The 23,065-nt window shown below is 42.8% G+C and overlaps 1 protein-coding gene across 1 annotated transcript in view; it reads right to left on the reverse strand.

Annotated features, from left to right (window-relative positions):
* Nucleotides 1-23,065, reverse strand: part of slc4a2b (solute carrier family 4 member 2b) — a 113,907-nt gene that overhangs the window by 51,150 nt on the left and 39,692 nt on the right. The window contains exons 4-6 of the mRNA XM_084326583.1: nucleotides 6,564-6,738; nucleotides 3,339-3,571; nucleotides 891-1,015 (exon numbers count right to left, since the gene is read on the reverse strand). Of these exons, the coding sequence (XP_084182709.1) occupies nucleotides 891-1,015; nucleotides 3,339-3,571; nucleotides 6,564-6,738 (533 nt within the window). The remainder of the gene's footprint in view (nucleotides 1-890; nucleotides 1,016-3,338; nucleotides 3,572-6,563; nucleotides 6,739-23,065) is intronic.

A 23,065-nucleotide genomic window follows, 5' to 3' on the forward strand; every position in this document is an offset into this window, starting at 1 on the left:
CAACAGCAGTCATAGTGTATATTTTGTGTTATTAGGGAGATTTTAGTTTATGGAATGTCTTAATAATTTAGCGAATATCCGCCATTTTTTATTAGTGGCCGTCGCCAGTTGTAGTCATATGAGGAGAGGGCATCCAGAGCTCTCAATGAGCGTTGAAATATCGAAAAACTACCTTTCCCAGACGATTCCAGCTTCCTGCAAGCAAATTACTTCGGTATGAATTTTTTTTATTTATCTTATTTATCTGGATTCTCTATCACAAAACTGAATGTTATTAGCATAGATTGGAGTGCACGCCTGGAGATACTAAATCCAAATTGAACTCATTTGAAAGAGGAGATTTGGCCCGATCCATAGATGTGCAAGTTGGCTATAATAAGGTAATTTATAGGCCTGGTATTCTATATTATATTCTATAATAATATTTCAAATTGCATGTGTCCGGATGGCAGAATTCAGTACTGTATCTACAAAACATTATGTTTAATCATCTTCCCTTTATTCATTTGCTTAGATTTTTGTACCCATGATCTCAAGAAGGTGCTGAACGAGCTCAGTGGCCGTTTTTCATGTCTGGTCATTTTTAGCATGGTGTCAAAGATGCAAAGAAAAATCATAATTTATATTCTCCTTTGTTTCATCAACAATTTACTCAAGCCTAAACAGACACAATATTCCTGACACTGGGAATACATTCCATGAGATCCATAGATGTCCCTAGATACCAAGAACATGCATACAAATGGACCTTGTAGAAGTGGAGCAATCTTCCATTTACTTAGGTATGTATTTTTAGGCGGATTATTATATTTTTTTAAATAGGGCTAGGGCTTAACAGGATAAGGCAAAACAACATTAGAGGTGTTTTCAGAAGTTAACACTTCACTCACTCTGTAGCGGTGGAATCCTCAGTGTCCATGCCCTCAGACTCTGCTACGATTTTCAGCTCACGCGCCGGGTAGGGGCTGTCTTTGCCAGGCCTGGACGTGTGGGTGTCTTCATCGGACAAAAAGAACTGTGGAGGGGATTGAAAATACTACTGAAACACTTACAAGTACTGAAACAGAGTATTCCATTTTTTATATAGTTATAGTTAAAATATGCATCATTGGCAGTAGAAAAATGAATACAAATGTAGTATGGACTTGAAATGGCTTTACATCTTTGTAATTTTTTGTGACTTAATCAGGTAAAAAGCAGTCATGTTTTCTTTAGGGGAAACTTCTAGCCGTCGGGTGAAAAGAAGCGGCTGGCGACTCCACATGTATCGGAGGAGACCATGATACATGTGGGGAATTAGTATAACGACTAAATTGAGAGAAAGTGGGAGGAAAATGTCAAAATATTTTTATTGGGATATATAATAAATTGTTGTCCATTTAAGAGATCTAACTACTTTTGCTTCTACATATTAAGAAGCAAATCAAGTCACGTTGGTATCAGATTTTAGTATTGGGGAAATTCTCCAAAACCCTATTTTAACCTGGTATCGGACCGATATCCGATACCAGTATCGGTATTGGTGCATCCTTAGTGTGCATAGTATGTGCAACCTGACACCCACTGTTGAATGATTAAGGCCATACTGAAATATTCATAGAGGAAAAATGTCCATACTATTGTATGGGATGAGATTGGGTAACACAGCCGCGCCATCAAAATGATCCTCTAATCCTGACAGCCTAACCCTCTCACTGTTTAACATTCTCACAACCTTTTTAACCACAGTGAAGTTGTTAGATAAACCAATCTTTTTAATTTGCAGGCAAGTGTATATAGACAAACAAGGCAGGGGGGGGGGGTTCTTTTCTTTTTAGAGAAACAGGGTTGTGAGTGGACTGTTCCAAACCATCTCATTGGCAGAAATGTGGTGAATAATTAATGCTCTCCCCTCCCTCCCTCTAACCCTACCTACACAACTGCCTACACAACTACCTCTAACCATAACCCTACCTACACAACTACCTCTAACCATAACCCTACCTACACAACTACCTACACAACTACCTCTAACCATAACCCTACCTACACAACTACCTACACAACTACCTCTAACCATAACCCTACCTACACAACTACCTACACAACTACCTCTAACCATAACCCTACCTACACAACTACCTACACAACTACCTCTAACCATAACCCTACCTACACAACTACCTACACAACTACTGCTGAACTGCCCTTGAGGCAACTCACTGAACAGCTACAGTGGAGCTGCTCTGTTGCACAGTAGAAGGGGAGAACGGGGGACGTTGTCACACGGGTAGGTTGTCACATTCATTATATTTCACCACCAGAGGATCCTGTCTCCCATACTTTGGTATTTAAATGTCCAGAATTGGGGTCAGAGTTCACCTACATTGTCATATTTGGAGTGAAACAGCTGAATTTGAGGTGAGAGGATTTTTTGTGTTTTTCATGTCCATTTGTAAATATTCCGCTCCTCAGTATTTTTCTTCTAGGCTTTTACACAATTGGTTTATAATGAAACAATTATTACCCTTAAAAAGTGTGAAGGGATAGCTATAGTTTAGATTGTTGTTAGCTAGCTAACTAGTTGTTAGATGGCTGTTAATCTTGATGCTATCAAGACATTCCAGTTGGGGTTGGTCGTCACATTTTCTTTGGGGTTGGTTGTCACATGTTGTGTAGGCTATTATTGTTAGGCCGATTTATTGTGTTCTTATTTTGTTATATAGGATGGCCTAAAGATGTGTTTCCTGTTTATGTTCATTAAGATGCATTAAGTTATGTATTTGTCAACTTGTCAATGCAATTAAACTTTCAAATTTAGTTCTGCCTTCTTGTCTATTCTCAGTCCTTGCCCCACAATGGTGGAATGAACTACCCACCCCAGTTAGGACAGCCGAAACCCGTCCAATCTTTCGCCGTCGACTAAAGACGCACTTCTTCAATCATTATCTGAAATCTAATTCTTTTTAAGATTTTCCCATTAAAAGTTTTAAAACACATGGTGACAACCAACCCCATAGTGTGTGACAACCATCCCCATGATGGGGTTGGTTGTCACAATGTGTCAGAGTGTCTTTGATAGGTGATTAACTCTTTGTTACAATACGTTGGAAAATGAGAGGGATACATAACACATTTCAAGCCAACATCTTAAGCTTCAATTGAATGTACTGTAGGAATGACTATTGAAAGATGTTTTGATTATGAGCAATTCACACACTAGAGTAAAAAGTGTGACAACGTCCCCCGTTCTCCCCTACTGGGCAGCTCCCAGGTGTGTGTGTGTGCGTGTGCGTGCGTGTGTGTGTGTGTGTGTGTAACTGTATGAGTGTGTGCAGAAGCTAATCAAATCACATTACTTGCACATCTTTGGCCTCATGATCCGTCTCCATGGTGGGAGTGGAGACTTCTGCACCCTCTTCCTCCTCCTCCTCCTCCTCATCCTCCCCTTCCTCTATGGCGGTGGCGTTGGGGCCAGGGCTGCCCAGGTGCTCCTTGCTCTTCTTCCTCTTCTTGCCACCCTTCTTCCTCCGTCCCTCTGAGGGCAACTTGCACAGCGGCCGGTGGATGTGGTGAGAGGAGTGGCGGTGGTCTGGGGGGAGGGGTTGGTGGTTAGGGTAATCAACAGGCATGTCCTGGCAACACACCGACATCTAAGAAGGGAGACCCCCCCTTGAACAGCCCTTCTAAGGTTTCTCCCCTCCACATTGCCTGTGGTGCTTTTTTTTTTTTTTTTTTTCTATTGCTAGGTTTTTAGTGATTTTTAGTTGCATTTATTTATTTATTTATTTATTATTTTACATTTTATTTTGGATTTCATGGTGTTTTTTGTTTTGTTCTCGATGTATTGTGATGTTTCTTCTCGACTTGTTTTAAAGAAGACGTGTCCGGCCCATGGGGACATTAACGTGTGTTGTCGGGCCTTACAAAATAAATTTTATTTGATTTGCTCCTGTGGATTTCAATGATGCTAGATTGGAATTATGGACCTTATCTGACCTGTTCAAGTGATTGGCTTACACTTGGTAAATAGATTTATATAGCGCTTTTACCCAAAGCGCTTTACACCATTATGCCTCACATTCACTCAACACATTTACACAGGCGACCGTGCAAGAAGGTGCTAACCTGCTCACCGGGAGCAGTGAGGGTGTTAAATGTCTTGCTCAAGGACACTTCGACACACTGCCGGGAGGAGCCAGAATCAAACCGGGAACCTTCTGATTACCAGACGACCGCTCTACCTCCTGAGCCACTGTCGCTCCCCCATGAGGTCCCACGAGTCTTAACTTGGTGAAAATGGGGGACCCTGATGTAAACAAGATGAAAGTCTTTCTCTGGTCTGCATCCCCTTAACAATTGTATGTATTGAGCTGTACTGTACTGTACCCATTCTGCAATCTGTTAATAAAGTTTTCAATCAATCAATCAATGGTAAGTCTGCCTTTTGTTTCGATGCACCAGCTTCCTGGAATGATCTTCAACTCACTCCCAAAATCAATACCCCACTACTATCCTATGAGCAATTTAAGAACATGATCACAAACCTCCCTACCTCAGTGTGTAACAGTTTTTTATTTGATCTCTTTCCTTGTTTTTCCTCTCTTTTTAAACTGTCCCATTTATGCAAATGTGTTTGATCCCTTTTATTCTGAACTGTTTGTATTTGTAATCTTGACGGTAGGGGTGGGGGGGGAAATCGATACGTAGTAGTATCGCGATACTTTGCGCGGCGATACTGTATCGATACAGGGACGCCAAGTATCGATATTTAATTATTCATAAAAAAAAATTATTGTATAAGGAAGTTGCATTGTTCATTTCAATACCTGTAATAGTACAGTAGTCCACACACATGTGCATTCAGTTAAGTTGGAATATGACTGTAATACAAACAGTTCAGTTTGTCAGGTACATGCAACACAGATTACAGTGTTTACATCTGTCTGCTTGAGAAAATACCACGTTCTGCAATAAAAATAATTGAAGTGAGATGAACAGACTGAACTTTATTGTATTAGATAAAACATGTTGACAAAGTTTTACTTTGCAGTTGAAAAAAGGTAATAATAAAATTTGATAAAAAAAAAAGATTACAAAAAAATATATATATTCCGCAATACTCAGCGTATCGCGATATATTTAGTATCGCGATACTATCGTATCGTGACGCAAGTATCGCGATAGTATCGTATCGTGAGGTCTCTGGCGATTCCCACCCCTACTTGACGGCATTGTAAATTAGGGTAAAACCTCAATGTCCCTTTTCCACAACTGTCCACAACTTACCACCGGGGAAGTTGTGTTTGAATGGCCAACCAAGTGGTAAATACAAGAGGTAAACCTGGGCCGCTTCAGTGATCCCAGAGTCTATGACGTGTGATGATGCATCACTGACCTTTCACCTTTTGTAGTGTAAAATAAATCACAAACGATGCTTTATTCTCTACATGAAGCATTGTGGATCTGCTGCCTTGGATCTGATTGGCCGCTACTAGTTAATGCCAGAAAGCTATCGCCTCATGAATAAGACTTGATCATGTGATACAGTACGTTTCAGACTTTCCGAGTTGATGAGGATCAGCTGAATGCATCATCAGAGGAGGGACGTACTGAGCAGGGGAAGCTCTCCTCCCTCAACAACAAGGCACTTAAAGGAACACAGCAACAATTTGGGAAATTAGCTTATCGTCTTCTCCTATCTGGCTGCACGTTAGCCTAGCTTAGCACAATGAATGGAAGCGGACAGTGCCGGTTAGCCTTCGGGAGAGGTGTTAGTTGGCCAATGCCTAGGCTAACGGGCACTGTCAGCTTCCATTCATTGTGCTAAGCTAGGCTAACGTGCAGCCAGATAGCTTTCTACTGAACGCACAGAGAGGAAACTGGTATCCATCTTCTCGTCTCTTTCTGGAGAAGACGGTAAGCTAATTTCCCCCAAATGTTGCCGTGTTCCTTTAACCTCTAACTGCGCAGCCAATGGTACAAAACTGTGGTTTGTGGGGCGGCGTGGCTCAGGGGTAGAGCGGGTCGTCCAATGATCGAAGGGTTGGTGGTTTGAATCCCGCTCAAGCCCATGTCCATCCCACTGCCGTTGTGTCCTTGGGCAAGACACTTAACCTACTTGCCTCGTATGAATGTGTATGCATGTGAATGAATGTTGGTGGTGGTCGGAGGGGCCGTAGGCGATGATTATTCGCCACGCTTCCGTGAGTCTGCCTCAGGGCAGCTCTGGCTGCAATTGTAGCTTACCACCACCGGTATGACTGTGTATGAACGAATAATGGACTCTGTAAGCGCTCTGGGGTCACTGGGGTGTCATGAAGAGCGCTATATAAATCCAATCCATTATTATTATTATTATTATGTTGTAGCTGCACACACACACACACACACACACACACACACACACACACACACACACACACACACACACACACACACACACACACACACACACACACACACACACACACACACACACACACACACAACAGAGCGAGCTATTAGAGCTAATAGATGCTAAGGAAAATGTCTACGTATTAGTTTGTGTGTAAAGATGAACACAGGAGCTCCTGCACGCTTACATTCGATGTCCTCCTCATGGTAGTTGCGGAGCTGCTCGTCGGGGACTCTGGAGGCCGGGCTGAGGATCTGCTGGAAGCTCTGGACTCCCAGGGCTTTGTTCAGGTCCCCATCATCCTCCTCTTCTTCCTCTGCCCGCGCCGGCGCCCGCAGGGATGAGGCAGCAGCAGCCTCTGGCTGTAGAGAGAGGAAAGAACAGGACTGAATAAATACAATAAGGCCCTGGAAAGAGATCGAACGGTAACGGTTAAAAACATGGCACAATCTCTGAGGTCACTCGCTAATTCCAAACTGGTCCATGGATCAAAGTCTGTGTGTGAATGAATGAAAACTTTATTTAACAGATTGCAGAATGGGTACAATACAGTACGGCTCAATACACACAATTGTTAAGGGGATGCAGACCTGAGAAAGACGTTTGTCTTGTTTACATCAGGGTCCCCTGTGTGGGTGTTTGTGTGTGTGTGTGTGTGTGTGTGTGTGTGTGTGTATGTGTGTGTGTGTGTGTGTGTGAATTACTTAATTCACCTCCAACCCCTCTTAATTCATCTCCAGCTCCACTTAATTCACCTCCAACACCTCTTAATTCATCTCCAGCTCCACTTAATTCACCTCCAACACCTCTTAATTCATCTCCAGCTCCACTTAATTCACCTCCAACACCTCTTAATTCATCTCCAGCTCCACTTAATTCACCTCCAACTCCTCTTAATTCATCTCCAGCTCCACTTAATTCACCTCCAGCTCCATAAGGAAACATAGTATAACTGTAGATTGTATAGTATAGCATTGTATAGTAGTGTACATAAGACCCAGTGCCTCATCCGTAGCTAACATTGTATTGCACTATCGCAGGACCTTACCATGTCTTACCATGCTTTTTGTAAACTTTATGTACATTATACCTGTTATGTCTTATTCTTATTACTTGTATTATTGCACAAATGTCTTATTCTCATCCTATTCTTATTGTATTGTTGCACAATCGCTGCGGGCATTTCACTGTATGCTTGTATGCCGTGACAAATAAAACTCTTGACTTGACTTGACGTGTGTGTGTGTGTGTGTGTATCGTTAAACCAACACTAGAGGGAGTTGTGGTCATGAGAAAACACCGCTAGATCCCAAGCTGGGGCCCTTCTCATAGCATGAAATCAGCTTTAAAATTGAAAACAAAAAGGCCATGCGCTTTGATCAATGACGCTCCTCTTGCGCTGGTGGGTGTTTCCAGCGATCATGTGGATGTGTTCCAGCGATCATGTGGATGTCATAAGGATGCAAATGATCTGTTTCCCCCCAGCGGCATGCCAAGGCCCCAGCGGTGCCCCCGCTGTGACCCCGCTCTGCTCCGCTAGTGGGGTGTTGTGATAAGGACAGGCTGGTGGGGCAGAGCAGGTGGGCGTGCTGCAGGCAGGATTATACTGTGTCCACACAAGGCTAAGCGCATGTTGCCGTGGCTACTGCACAGACCCAGCGGTTCCCGTGGCGACCCCCCACCTGCGCTGGAGGCTGAAGATGATCGGGCGTCCACGGCTCATGTGTCGTGCCCTCAAACGGTTCTCATGTCATCAAACACGTACTCCATATATTCCACTTTCTCCAGCGCCAGCCCCGGGAAGCACACGGTGACATGCAATTAAGCTCCTCCCATCCACATCTAATTCACCTCCAGATCCACTTAATTCACTTCCAGATCCACTTAATTCACTTCCAGATCCACTTAATTCACTTCCAGATCCACTGAATTCACCTCCAACTCCACTTAATTCACTTCTAGATCCACTTAATTCACTTCTAGATCCACTGAATTGACCTCCAACACACTTAATTCACTTCCAGATCCACTGAAATCACCTTCAGCTCCACTTAATTCAATTCCAGATCCACTGAATTCTCCTCCAGATCCACTGAATTCTCCTCCAGATCCACTTAATTCACTTCTAGATTCACTAAATTCACCTCCAACTCCACTTAATTCACTTCTAGATCCACTAAATTCACCTCCAACTCCATTTAATTCACCTCCAACTCTGCTTAATTAATCTCCAGCTCCACTTAATTCACCCCCAACTCCACTTAATTCACCTCCAACTCCACTTAATTCACTTCTAGATCCACTTAATTCACCTCCAGCTCCAATTAATTCAGCTCCATCTCCACTCCCACCTCCAGCTGCACTTAATTGGAGACATAGGCATTTAATGATCTTATGGGTCTATGCTCAGCACCATACAGAAAATCGACTGTATATAATTTACAGCGAAAAGAGATCAAATGAGAACATGGGGGATGAGGGAACACTGCAAGGGTTAAGTAAGGGGGTTAAACAGCTTGGAAGTATATAGGCCTAATATGCATGGCGTCAACAAGTGCAGGAGTGGTTTATACTGTAGGTGAGGGGAGGGTTGTGCAGTGGCAGAGTCTGTGGTTTATACTGTAGGGGAGGGGAGGGTTGTGCAGTGGCAGAGTCTGTGGTTTATACTGTAGGGGAGGGGAGGTTGTGCAGTGGCAGAGTCTGTGGAGGACGCATGTGCAGCTGAGGAAGCAACCGCATGAATGCACTCTCACACACGAATAAACCAACAAACAAACAAACAAACACATCAACCAACCGCACAGCGGTTATAGAGGTACTCCTTCCAAGTAGGGCGGGGGGAGATAATAGAAAGAAAACAATATCAAATAGTTTAATTTGAATGCAATCGAATCCATTATTAAAATCCCAAGAAGATTCTTTTTTAACCTATGCCTTTTTTCAGTGGATGTGTGAAGATGTTTGTAAATGTTATTTGTAGCGTGGCTCCCATTCTGCACATGTGTTTCCCTAGTTTCTGGTGAACTACTGTGGACAATGTTTAAATGTTGACATCAAGTTCAGGTGCTGCTGGCCTCCTGAAACCAGTGCCGGCATCAAGCCTAATCAAATCGATATTGAATCAAAAATCGAATTGGGTGATCAGTGCCGATACCCAGCTCCTACTTCCAAGCGGGCCAATACAAAAAAGTTCCAACTCTTTATTGTTACACAAAGCGGTCAGCTCTAGTGACCCGCTACACACTAGCATGAGAAGTTGCGCTCTGACCACATTTAAATACCACACGCAGGTGTGAGAGCAAAAAGCCTGGCTTTCAGGCCTGCTGAGCCCAGGGGCGTAGCTGGGGGGGGTAGCTTAGGATGATTTGTTTCTGAAGTGTGTGTGTGTGTGTGTGTGTGTGTGTGAGATATATAGAGAGAGAGGGGGGGCTTTGGTAGACTATTGCATTGGTCCATTCATTGAAGATGAACGCAATGCGACATCCTTTACTAGGCTCACCCACCAACAGTGCAGGTGCTGAACTGCTGATCCGAATGTATAGGTAAAAACCATATTATGCGTTTTCATCAATAAAAAAATGGCAAAAAAAAAAATCCGCTTACGCGCGCTCGCATTCACTGGGGGCCTACAAATACATTCTTTCATGGGGCCCAGAATCTGGAGTTACACCCCTGGCTGAGCCACACAGAGCCTAGAAACCACCACAGGCTGCAGCACGAGGTCCAGGGGAACGACAGGGGACCTACCTGGAGCCACACAGAGCCTATAGGGAGGTGTAGTCTGACGTCACTTTAGTTTCCCGGCGGTCCAGCCGTATAGGGATTCATCATTGGGCAAATGTATTATCCGCTATTGTAATAATTCTGCCTCATGAACATTGGCAAGCTTTCCATTTTTTGTTCCCTCCTATCACTAACATTATTGTTTGAGCATTTTTGGTTTAAATTAAATTATACGTAATTATTTAACAATTAATTGCGAATCGTTTCATGTCGAGCTATAGATTGTGGATGAATACAAACACCATGCCAATGTTCATGCTTTATTTGTTTTGTTACTAGTAGGGCTGACCCCCATTAGTCGAATAGTCGACTAATCGATCGAAATGAGCCGTAGTCGACTGCCAACCTCTTAGTCGAATGCAAAATGCAGAAATAAAAAAGTATTATAATCTTTATTTTTTTATTTATTTTTTTATTTTTATTTTGTATAATATTTTTTTATCATTCTTTCCAAAAGAAAAGAGGCCTAGAAGCGTGGCTAACGCTAATGGCACGCATACCAGAGGCTAACTGCATAAGAAAACAGGCACAGAGGCACTGAAAGAGGATTTCACCCATCTAATGAACACACTAGACTAGACAAATATCAAGATGTATCCATCAGTGGACCAAGTGCATGCTTTTGCAGAGGACAAGAAGCCTTCCGTCGACTCCTTCAGACATTAAGCACCCCCCACAGCCCAAATAGAATGATACAAAAAAAAAAATTATAATTTTTTTTTCATAGTCGACTAATAGTCGACTATCGGCTAATTTCGGCCAATCAAAGTCGACTATCCAAATCCTTAGTCGGGGACAGCCCTAGTTACTAGACAATTTAGAAATGTGTCCATTGGAAATACATTGCAATTCCAAGCGAGGTGGACCGGCCGGAAACAATGGCGTAACCACTACACCTCCCAGGCTGCAGCACGACATCCAGGGGAACAACAGGTTACCTACGTACCCTGGCACACATTCAATGTTGACCCACAGTCAAATTAAAATGTTACTCAATCACAGTTTCTATTTGACTCTATCTTCACCTCAGTTACCTCTAGTAAAAGCAGCCTGCTGAGTGCCAAAGACCATTCAATCAATGCTATAAACTGACAGATCCGGTATGCGAGTGGCTTTGATAACGCCGCTGAGTGTTGCTTTCAACGTACAGAACATCTCTGAATAGTTTGTTCTCTTGAAAAACCTTTCAAGCGCGGCTGAAAGTTAATCACCCGTTTTGTTCCACAGTATTTTCACGGAAACGAGTTGAAAATCTAAAAGAGAACCTGGTTTCAAAATAGCCTCAAAAGGGACCATACCAGGCTTTTTGACACTTCGACATTGGTTCCAAGTCAATATCCCTTCTTTCTTTATAATCGTTCACTGTAACTGAAAATGAATATGAGTATGTGAAAAAAAAGGTATTTTCTACCAATTCATAGGGTTCCATTGTATCTTGTGTCTTAAAATGTGTCTTAAATGCCACATAAACCCATGAAACTCTCCACATCTGTATTGACATACTCTACTACATGGCCCCTAATGGCCACCACATCCCACTGTGTAGATAGATAGGCAGTGAGAGCCAGCATATGACCAGGGTTTACTGCATTTATATAGTGCTTTTATCCAACTTATGCCTCAGTCATATTCACTCACACATTCACACACTGATGGCGGCGGGAACCATGCAAGGTGCCAACCTGCTCATGGGGAGCAGGGTTAAGTGTCTTGCTCAAGGACACTTTGAAATGCTGCCGCTCTACCTCCTGAGCCACTGTCTCCCCTATGTCGTCCCTTATGTCATAAATTGAACTATTTCTGATAACAATATGAAACAGAAACAGCAGAGAAGAAAAGGAATAATCTTACTCTGTGTTTATTTTGGCCCCCAGCTGACATAATTTCTCGTCAACCAAATCCACCGACTGATTTCAATGCTTCTTTCGACAATCCCCAACTCTGCCAATAAATAAATAAAGTAGATTGTGCTATAAATCTCTGCATCCTACTTCTACCAGACAAACCCTAGCTTTCCATCCTCGCTGTTCAGTTTCTGCTGCCAAGTCTGCATATCTATCTGCTTTTTCCTTTCATAAGCCTCCTCCACTGAATCCTCCCAAGACACAGTAGATTCTATAAAATAAATGATCTGCTGACTAGCAGACCCTAATTCTAGGTCTGGCCTCAAGTTAGTGCTAACTATCTCTCATGGAACAACACGTTTTCCTACCAAATCTACCTGCATCTCCCAATCATTATCTCCCTTTAGGTGGCCTGAATCATGCCTGGCTGAAAACCGACCTCCTCTACTTCTCTCTCACAGACAAATTGAACGGCTGCACTCTCCACCCCGATTAACACATTAAAAGGAAGAGGAATTCTTCCTCAGACACTGTATGTATTACATCACAATGGCAATACCTTTCAGCAGCATGGCATTTTAGTCAAATTTGATTGATTAGTTCATGTAGTGGTTTAACATTTTCAGATACATTGGAAGCCAATGGCAGTGGTGAATCGGCAGAAGATACTAATGTTCCAGTAACGGTAAAAGACTATGAAAAAAGAAAGGCACCTTGATTTTAGTCTCAAGGCAAGAATGACGTGTACATAATACAAACAATAATAATAATAATAATAATAATAATAATAATAATAATAATAATAATAATAATAATAATAATAATAATAATAATAATAATAATAATAATAATAATAATAATAATAATAATAATAATAATAATAATAATAATAATAATAATAATAATAATAATTTAAAACTGGTGTGGTCCTTTAACACTTTCGGGGCCATTCGTTATTGGGCGCCAGCTGTTAACGGCCAAAAATGTATATATATATATTAGAGCTGGGCCGTTACTCAGACTGTTATCGCACAGGAAAGAAATTGCAGCCGTTAATCTATTCTCAAAGTTTGGGGTCTCCTCTCCTCTCTCTGTCTGCACGAGAAGCAAGCCGCAGCGACTCAGCGAGCCACACACACTCACACAAAATACACATACGGGTACTTAAGGGAGGGGCCTGTCCGTGGCTCCGCGTTGAACTCCCCCAGACCGAGCTCTGCGCTCATCATGGCGGAGAGAACAAAACAAAAGTCTGGGTACACTTTACGAAAGTCGATGCCGACAAGTTGCGACAACGCACGTTGCCACAAGTGCAATAAAACATTTGCAAGTAAGGGTGGCAATACAAGCAATTTGTCAAAACATCTGTTGTCAAAACATATTAGTCTGCAGAAATGCGCCGTTTTCGACTGCCTTGCTCGCAGTGTTCCATCTCCATCCACGTCCACTGCAGGTAAGCCAAGATACGGAGTTAGCTAGGCTAATAACGAATTATTACAAATAGGCTAATAAATAAAATATAATTGCTTAGCTAATTGTTTAGCTACAAATATATTTGAAAGATGACAACTTTTTATAGATCGTCATTCGTCAGGCTGAGGCTGCAGCCACCATGTCCCAGCCCACCCCTCCTCCCTCTACCACCACCGGTCCCAGCCAAGCACAAAGTCCCTTCACCCTAGCAGCTAGGAAGGACGACAGAGGATAGGGGTAACGAGTGTCACAGGGCTGTGACCCAGTTTGTTGTCAAAGGCCTGCACCCCTTCTCTACAGTGGAGTCCAAGGGCTTTAGGTAACAACTAATCATTCAGTGTATATAGTTTTTTTTATCTTACATTTGTTGTTTATTATAAAAAGTCTATAATTCAGACCCATTTAAAACATTGTTGCTGCTGTTGCTGAAGAAATAATATTTATTTATTATATTTATTTATAAAGTTATATAAAAGAACATTGCTGCTGCTGAAGAAATAATATTTATTTCTAAAGTTATAAATAATAAAGCAATGTCGATAAAGTACCAAACCGTTAAGCAGTATCGATAAGAGTAGTAGTATCGATAAAATCCTAACGATACCCATCCCTAGGTAGAACACACATATTTTGAATGCCTTCGGCAGACTTCAAATGAGCCATTTTAATCTAGATTAACTCCAGGATTGCAGATAGATTAATCTAGATAAAAAAAAATCTATGCCCACCTCTAATATATATATAAACATATAAACGTATATATAAACGTATATATACATTTTTGGATTGTTTTCCCTTTTTTTAATATCCTATTCAATGTCAGGGACCTGTATGTTGCCGTTAAAAGCATACTGGGACTCCGAAGGTGCAGTACCGGCCAGATCCTGCTAGTAGGCAGTATCGAGAGTGCAGTAAACCCTGTTCCAGACCGGGTGCTACCTTTAAACCGCTCCGGGCGCTCTTTTCTAATAATGGGAAACCTAGGGCTTCACTCGATCGCATTGAATCGTTTTCGGGACCCCCGATCCATATGTTGTGGTGGGTTATGTCATGGACCAGATGGGCATAGGATGGACCAGATGGCGATCAAATAATTGGAATATTCTTTTTGGAATACCACCGACCACAGGTAAGGACAATCTGACGTCAATTTCAGCTTGATCGTGCATGGTTTTCATACCCATCCCCCTGACCGGCGTGGGTTGTGGTAATAACGAATGCCGTTATTGGCAATCAATTAATCAGAAACGACCCCCCCCACCCCCTTTCATGCATTCATGATGAAACATAATACCTATCATATGCATTTGATTTGAAAATAATAGCGTGTCCAGGGACGAAACGCCAATGGTTTTAGTAGAATTCACGTTGCGTCCTATAGCCAGCCTCCCAGGAATTAGCCCGGATCATTCCGAAATTATACTCATATTCACCACGGGATAACGCATGAACGTATTCATGAAAAGATTTATTCTTTTTTGCATCTTGAACGGAAGATAGTTACTGTCAAATGACCATGGTATTGTATCCATAGCTATAATATAAAATATAGATTTAGCTCTACAAACATCGTGAAGCACAATGAAACTATGTAATGAAAACCTGGCCGTGCTATAGCTAGATGGGGAAATCGAATGGCCCTGAATGTGTTAAAAGCCAAAATAGAGCCTGTTTCAAAATAGGCTTAAACAGTGACCATCCACAGCATAATTACATACAGTATAATCAAGGCTGCCAATCTCTTCTTCCCTGACACCCAAACTCTGCCCTTCAGACTTGTGGATAATGTTGAACTTTACTTGATGAAATGGAATAAGTGGGAATCTCACATGGGCACTGATCGACGTTTCGACTCATCTCTAACTCTCTTGAGCTAAAAAATTTCTTTATTAAATTATAATTATATATATTTATTTCTCTTTTTCCTTTCTCTCTTTTTCTTTTCACATTCTCCCATCTCTCCTCATCAATTCCAATTGTTATTATTCAAGTTCTTGCACTGCAAGAAAAAGTACTGTGTACCGCGTACATTCTATTTTCACATTTTATTTCTTGCACTGTACAATCCATACGCTGTACGTGTGGTACTTGGGGGCGACAGTGGCTCGGGAGGTAGAGCAGTCGTCTGGTAATCCGGAGGTTCCCGGTTCAATTACCGCTCCTCCCGGGCAGCTTGTCCAAGTGTCATTGACACTTAACCCCTAATTGCTCCTGATGAGCAGGTCGGCACCTTGCATGGTCGCCTCCGCCGTCGGTGTGTGAATGTGTGAGTGAACGGGTCAAATGTGAGGAACAAATTGTAAAGCGCTTTGGATAAAAAGATATATAAATGCAGCCATTTACAATAAAAACTATAAATCACAAAAACTGTCCTGAGGTGGAGGAGGGCCAGAGGACTGCAACCCTAGCTGACTTAGTTTGTTTTCACAGAGACCTCTCATTCATATCACTGCTTCACAGTCAGTCTCGAGAGGTGGGAAAGGCGTGCGAGGGATTCTCAGCGAGGTGAAAGAATTTTCCACAACCAGAACCATGTGCAATAACAAGCCCCTGTGCATAATGCTTGCGCTGAGCCATTGCACCACTAAGCGAAGGTGAGATCGGTAAAAAAAGAAAGAAAAAAGATCCCCATAAAATCCACCCAAGAAAAGAAAAGAAATACAATAAATCAACAAACAGATGACTGAAAGGCGAATACATTTTCTCGTGCCTTGGCCCCGTTGGTTTCGGTGACTTACCTCGCTCATGGCCAAGTTCAGGGTGATCGACTCACAGGTGTCGGAGCAACACTGGAGCTCTGAAACTCACCGCCTCGGTTAAGAACGGGTGGCAGGAGGCATCCCCTTCCCTCCTTGCCTATCAAAGCCTCGTGATATCCTAATCACAGCCCTATCTCGTAAGTATGCCACCACCGGCAATCTGCCCCGCCGGCCGGGCCGAGGGAGAACAAACACGACTTTGAGGACACACGTCGCCTGAAAGGACACGGCCGTGTTTGAACAGCCCGGGGAACAATGGAGCGTATTGACATTCATTTCCACATTTTAACTTTGTCCATGTGTAGCCTAAATATTGACGGGCGCGTTTTCAATCAATCAACCTCTTGTGAGAAAGGACTTGGAGGACAATGTGGCCGCATAGGTGCAAGATGTTTTTTAAGACTCTTTTCCAGAGGTTAATATTGACGGAAGAAAATAAACCTTTGTGAGTATGATCGGACTGACACGTGCAGACTTTGAAGGTATTGTGGGGCTTGGAGTGGAACTGACAGATTACTCCGGTGGTTTAAACTTTACAGTGTGCTTGAAGTATTGATCTGGTCAACAACGAATAACATTATAAAAAGGTTTAGAGTTTTATTATTATTCTCTTTTTTTTTTATCTCTTTCTCCGATTTTTTTCTCTGTTTTCTCCCCGTCCCAATTTAGTCGTTGTGCCAATTCCCCCCCCCCCCCCCCCCCCCCCCCCCCCCCTCCCCTATACCTGGTTGTTGTGCGCATGTTCTCCTACTGGTCGGTACAAGGGAACCCTGAGGTCATCCGCACGCTTCCTCCGACACGTGCGGCGACAGCCAGTGGCTCTCTTCTCACCTGGCAGTGAGGACTCTCATTGGTGAAGTGTAACGCGTGGGAGGTCACGCTGCCTTCCTCGAGTCCTGCCTCCGCTGAGCAAGCGCCCAAACCTGACCTGTAGGCGTTGCTGTCCACAACGCCAGTTTCCCACCCACGGCTTCCCTCCCCCTAACTCAGCCAAACGAGTTAGTATAGCGATCAGCCCAAGCCAAGGCAATGCTGACTCAGGGAGTCGAGACCGCAGTCTCTTGCATTGGTGATGAGCGCAATCTCCGCTATACCACCTGACCGCCCAAGTTTTATTATTTATTATTAGTTTCAAATTATTTCAGTTTGTGCAGCAATTTTTCCAATGACGGGATGGAAAGATTGCATGGAAATGGTGAGGATAGGACTTATCTATCACCATACTGCTCTGCCTTATTAAAGCTTGAGTGAGGTTCCACTGTGATTACCCCCCATTGTGGCCACCCATTGAAGATCAAAACTATGACTAAGTATACAGCAGCCAAACCATATTGTAAATGTTTTCAGGTATTCTTTCAGAAAAAGTGCTTCATAATATCGTAATCTACTCATTTCTATGGTATCTACTACAGTACCCATATGCCTTATCAATCGACCTTTGACCAATCACAAGAGCACAACTACTATTTGAACACTAAAAACATGAAAACTAGTCAGATAAGTATATACATTCAATAGTGTATTATGTCTGTTGATTTTACTATTTTGGTCGTCAAATGCAATTAACCTTTTCCTGGAAAGATGTAGTTTTGCATTAGTTTATTTATTAAATTTTTATTAAATGTTTTACCCAGGGACAGTGCACAATAATCAACATCTTCAGTTTCCACATCAATGTAAATGTGCCAGAATTAGCTAATGAGCTAGCTTTCGTCTGTAGTCTCTGCCTAACATGCATGTCTTCATGGTGTGGGAGGAAACCAGAGTACCTGGAGGAAACCCACGCGAACACAGGGAGAACATGCAAACTCCACAGAACCTGCTGGGGTTCGAACCCAGGACGTGTGAATACTTTCCCTAAGCGGGTTGTACTTTTGCGTTCGGTTTGCGGAATCCGATTGGCCACTGACGTTTCTGGTCATGTGACATGTGCGCCAATCGTGTAACGCCTAGTTCTGCCACCGGTTAAGCTTAGCTCTTTCGAAGTTGGTTACGGTTAGAGTTTGTCTTAGAGCAGGGCGATAGAACACCAGCCCTGATACCAAACTCTAACCTTAACCAACTTCGAACGAGTCGCCTAAGCTTAACCAGTGATAGAACTAGGCGTTAGGTAGTTTGCAGGCTGTTAGAGCCGGAAATAGGCGCAGAACTAGGCGCCACACGATTGGCGCACATGTCACATGACCAGAAACATCAGTGGCCAATCAGGTCGCGCAAACCGAACACGGAAGTACAACCCACTTAGGGAAAGTATTCACGCACCCAGGACCTTTGTGCTGTGAGGCAGCAGTGCTAACCACTGTGCCGCCCCTACACGGTCTTGTACCCATGACTTTTTTCAAAATTCTCTCAAATGTAAAAACGCACCATAGGAACACCAGAGCTCTATGTAAGCTAGCATGATGAAGTGTTTGGTATCAACAGATTCCGTGTGAGCCCATGGAAGATGGTAATGTCGACGTGCTGAGAATTTGATATTGGCACTGAGTAGGTGCCATGAAGAGCCACACGCTCGCAGTGTCATGGGCTCATTACATCATTCAGACAGTGTCGTTATCAAATGCTTGAGTCATGAATGACCGGAGTAATTCACCCTTCGCATTGACAACAAGCAATTAATAAGACACTAATAATAACCATGTCAGTAAGTGGAACTGTTATAGTCAGACTACTGGATATACTATTAGTATCCACTGTGAGAAATAACGGCCTTTCAATGTGCATTTGGAAATCAGGAACTAGGGGACAAGAGAAGTCCATGCTGACACCACTGGAGGTTGTGCGTTGACACAGGAAATAGACACATCTTCACACAAACCTCCTGCCATTAGACGTGATAAATGAAAGGAAATAGATCAGCTGATGACAAGAAAAAATATTTTTGTGAGGCAATGCCATGTAGGGTTTTACATTAAAGGGATAGTTCTTTTTTCTTTTTATACTTTACATATCTTTTGCCTTTTCACCTCTTTCACCCATCCCCCAATTTTGTAGTCATGCCAATTCCCTCCTGGTCGTTGCGCTGCCCTACCGTCAGCCTGTGGAGGGTGTAGACTACCACATGCCTCCTCCGATACAAGCTGACAACTAAAGACAACTGAAATCTACTCCACAGAACACAAAGTAGATTTCAGTTGTCTTTGGTCAGTGTACAGACAGGAGCTTGACCCCATTGTACAGACAGGAGCTTGACCCCATTGACTTTGCATTGGTCTGTGGCTAACTAGCCGGAGCTAGCGTGAGGAACAGTGTGGGTTGTGCAGGTGTGTGTGCAGGTGCAGGGGTATGGGTGTGTGTGTGTGTGTGTGTGTGTGTGTGTGTGTGTGTGTGTGTGTGTGTGTGTGTGTGTGTGTGTGTGTGTGTGTGTGTGTGTGTGTGTGTGTGTGTGTGTGTGTGTGTGTGTGTGTGTGTGTGTGTGTGTGTGTGTGTGTGTGTGTGTGTGTGTGTGTGTGTGTGTGTGTGTGTGTGTGTGTGTGTGTGTGTGTGTGTGTAAATGGCTGCATTTGGTAAATGGCTGCATTTTATATAGCGCTTTTATCCAAAGCACTTTACAATTTGTTCCTCACATTTACCCATTCACTCACACACAGACGGCGAAGGCAACCATGCAAGGTGCCAATCAGCTCATCAGGAGCAATTAGGGGTTAATTGTCTTGCTCAAGGACACTTCGACACGCTGCCCGGGTACCTCCGGATTACCAGACGACTGCTCTACCTCCTGAGCCCCATCGTGTGTGTGTGTGTGTGTGTGTGTGTGCGTGTGTGTGTGTGTGTGCTCAGCTGGACTCCTGTAGAGTGGCTGTAGAAGAGATTATCTGAGCTGGTAGGTAGGTGGCTCAAATCCCACAGAGTCAGCATGTAGCTGAGGGACAGGGGATGAGTGGCAGTGAGGCGGCCAGCAGTGGATTGATCATGTAATACTGGAACTGTCACGTCGATGCATTCTTGGATATCTTCATGTCAGTCTGCAAGGAGGCGCTCCTGTCTTAATAACAGTGTCCCTCTCTCTACGCTCTGAGGGATCAGATCATCATGACACACAAGCTATTTCCAACCTCTATGCAAAAGCTTTAATTCTTGTTGACTGTCAGTTGAAGGCCCAGTTGAATTGTGAATGACTAGTATAGACTTAAGTCACGTTAAGAATAATACTCATAATTGGAAATACAGTTTGTCCATGAGTTTCTCATGTCATCATACCTCAAAACAGATATAATATTTACAAATCAATACAAGCCTAAAAATACTTCTGCTTTAAAGAATTATAGCATGTTTGCCATATACAAGCTCTTACAACAAAAGGTTTTGATTCTGGTTTAGACCTTCTATCCATGCTAGAATATAAACCTCTTTTGCATATTGCTTCTAGCCATACTAGAATATAAACCTCTTTTGCAGATTGCTTCTGGCCATGCTAGAATATAAACCTCTTTTTTTTCTATATTTTTTTTGCTTGGATGTATATTTAGTTCCAATGGAGATGTCATGGTACTTGTGTTTATTTGTACATAGGAGATGTACTGTAGCGCCAGTCACCGCTCAGAAAGTAGACAAGTGAGAGAATACAGATCTGTTGAGTAAGTGAAATTCAACATTGTTTCTTTGGTATTAGACCTCTCCATCTTTTGTTGGGTGAATGCTCTGTGTGAATGCTCTGTGTGAATTATCTTAGGGTGAATGCTCTGTGTGAATGATCTGTGTGAATTCTCTTAGGGTGAATGCTCTGTGTGAATGCTCTGTGTGAATGCTCTGTGTGAATGCTCTGTGTGAATTATCTTAGGGTGAATGCTGTGTGAATGCTCTGTGGAGCTCCCACCACTCTTTTACAACTCCCCTCGACTTCAGTTATTTATAATAATTGTGTCATTACTTCGCTGAAATAATATTGTATACAATGAAAGCAATGCACAATCTTTACCTAAGAAATGGGTATTTTCCCCTTCAAATTATTAACTATAAAATATTCGATAAGGGATTTGAAAGGATTTGTATTCGATAAGCATATTCAATCAAACTGGTGTGATTAGAACTCAAAATTCTAGCTAGACATGTTCCGTCGGTGGTAGACAAAGGCTATATCCCCCGAACGGCCCCAATTCTCAATCCACCTTTTTACCATGCCCCTTATCCAAGCTGGTGAGGAGTAGTTCATGTTTTTAGTCGTATAAGAATGGCGCCACCATGAGGCAAGATGACTCAGAACGTCACAGGCCTCCTTGTTATTGTTATAAGGCAAACATATTTGTCAAGTTCGGTGGAAATTGGACAGTGTGTTCACAAGTAACAAATCACTTCCTGTTTTCCATGCCTTTTTCCAAAATTTGATTAGATCTGAGGGTCATATTATCCCATATTAGCCCGTCAATTATCTAAATGACACATATAAAGATGTTAGTCCCCAGATTCCACACAGCAAGATTGGTGAGAATCAGGTGAACAGGCTAACAGCAACAGCAAGTAGGGGAAAAAAGATCATTTTCTAATGGAAATTCCAATGGACTTCATACATGTAGGTCCGGCCTTATGGCAGATTTGATGTCCATGAGCAGACACATCTCTGGATATCATCACTGTATGACTAACGATTCAGGAGATACTAATTTGAACGTTGAAGGTTTGGCCTGATGGTGGCGCTAGAGGAAAGGTCACAGGGTCACCAAAATCAATAGGGTTCTTCCTCTAGTGGTCATGAATGTGCAACACAAATGTTTAAAGTTTAGAATGAAAGCTATTCAAGTTATCTTGTTCACATGTAGGCTCTGCTGATCGGGATATAATGATATAATGGGGGGATATATCAGTGGCTCGGTAGGTAGAGCAGTCGTCTGGTTATCCGGAGGGTCCTGGTTAGATTCCCACTCGTCCTGGGCAGCGTGCCGAAGTGTCCTTGAGCAAGACACTTAACCCCTAACTGCTCCCGATGAGCAGGTTGGCACCTTGTATGGTTGCCTCCGCCGTCGGTGTGTGAATGTGTGAGTGAATGGGTCAAATGTGAGGAACAAATTGTAAAGCGCTTTGAATAAAAGCACTATATAAATGCAGACATTTGCCATAAGGATAGAATTCCAAAATATAATAATTATCAATTATCAATCGCGATCTCTGCCATGCACTCATGCGGTGAGTGGTGAGTGGTTCCCATGGTAACTAAGGACTCTGGAAGAAACCACTGGATGGGGGGGGGGGGGGCATTCTTCGGGGTGCATTCTTCTATCACAGATTTGTCCTTTTTGACCAAATTAACTATTCTAAAATCAGTGATTTACCAGTGACTTCAAATCAAGATGGCGGCAGACTGAACTTGCTAGTACTCTTTAGGCAGACTTGTAAAGACACTCCGTTCCCGTGACAGGGAGTCTAGGCATCCGAAGGGTGACTTTCAGTAATCAGTCACTCATTAAGCTAAAGTAATTATCACCGTGGCTCACATACTGTAACCCTATAGCCATTTAACACAAGCCAGGTTGGCTGTTGTGTGTTGACAGTGTAGCTCAGAGCATGTGTGCGTCTCAAACACACAAGAACTAGACAACACACAAAAGAGTTCCAAAGTTCATATCGAGTATACAGTAAATGTCACACAAGGAACAGGACTGAATAGAAGCCGTTTTACATGATATAACCTGATGTGTCATAACTAGGACTAGATTCACTATATTCAGTTCAACTATAGTCAATATTACACTCACAAATGGAGAGCGTCCAAAACCCTCTATGTGACCCCCCCCCCCCCCCCAAAAAACACACGCTTTTGGTCTCCCACAATGTATTGAGTCATCCCGGTTCCACTTCCAACTGTACTGTACAAACTCACCTTTGCTGTATATAGA

Source organism: Notolepis coatsorum, assembly GCF_963971535.1.
Source record: "Notolepis coatsorum genome assembly, chromosome: 12".
NCBI lineage: Eukaryota > Metazoa > Chordata > Actinopteri > Aulopiformes > Paralepididae > Notolepis > Notolepis coatsorum.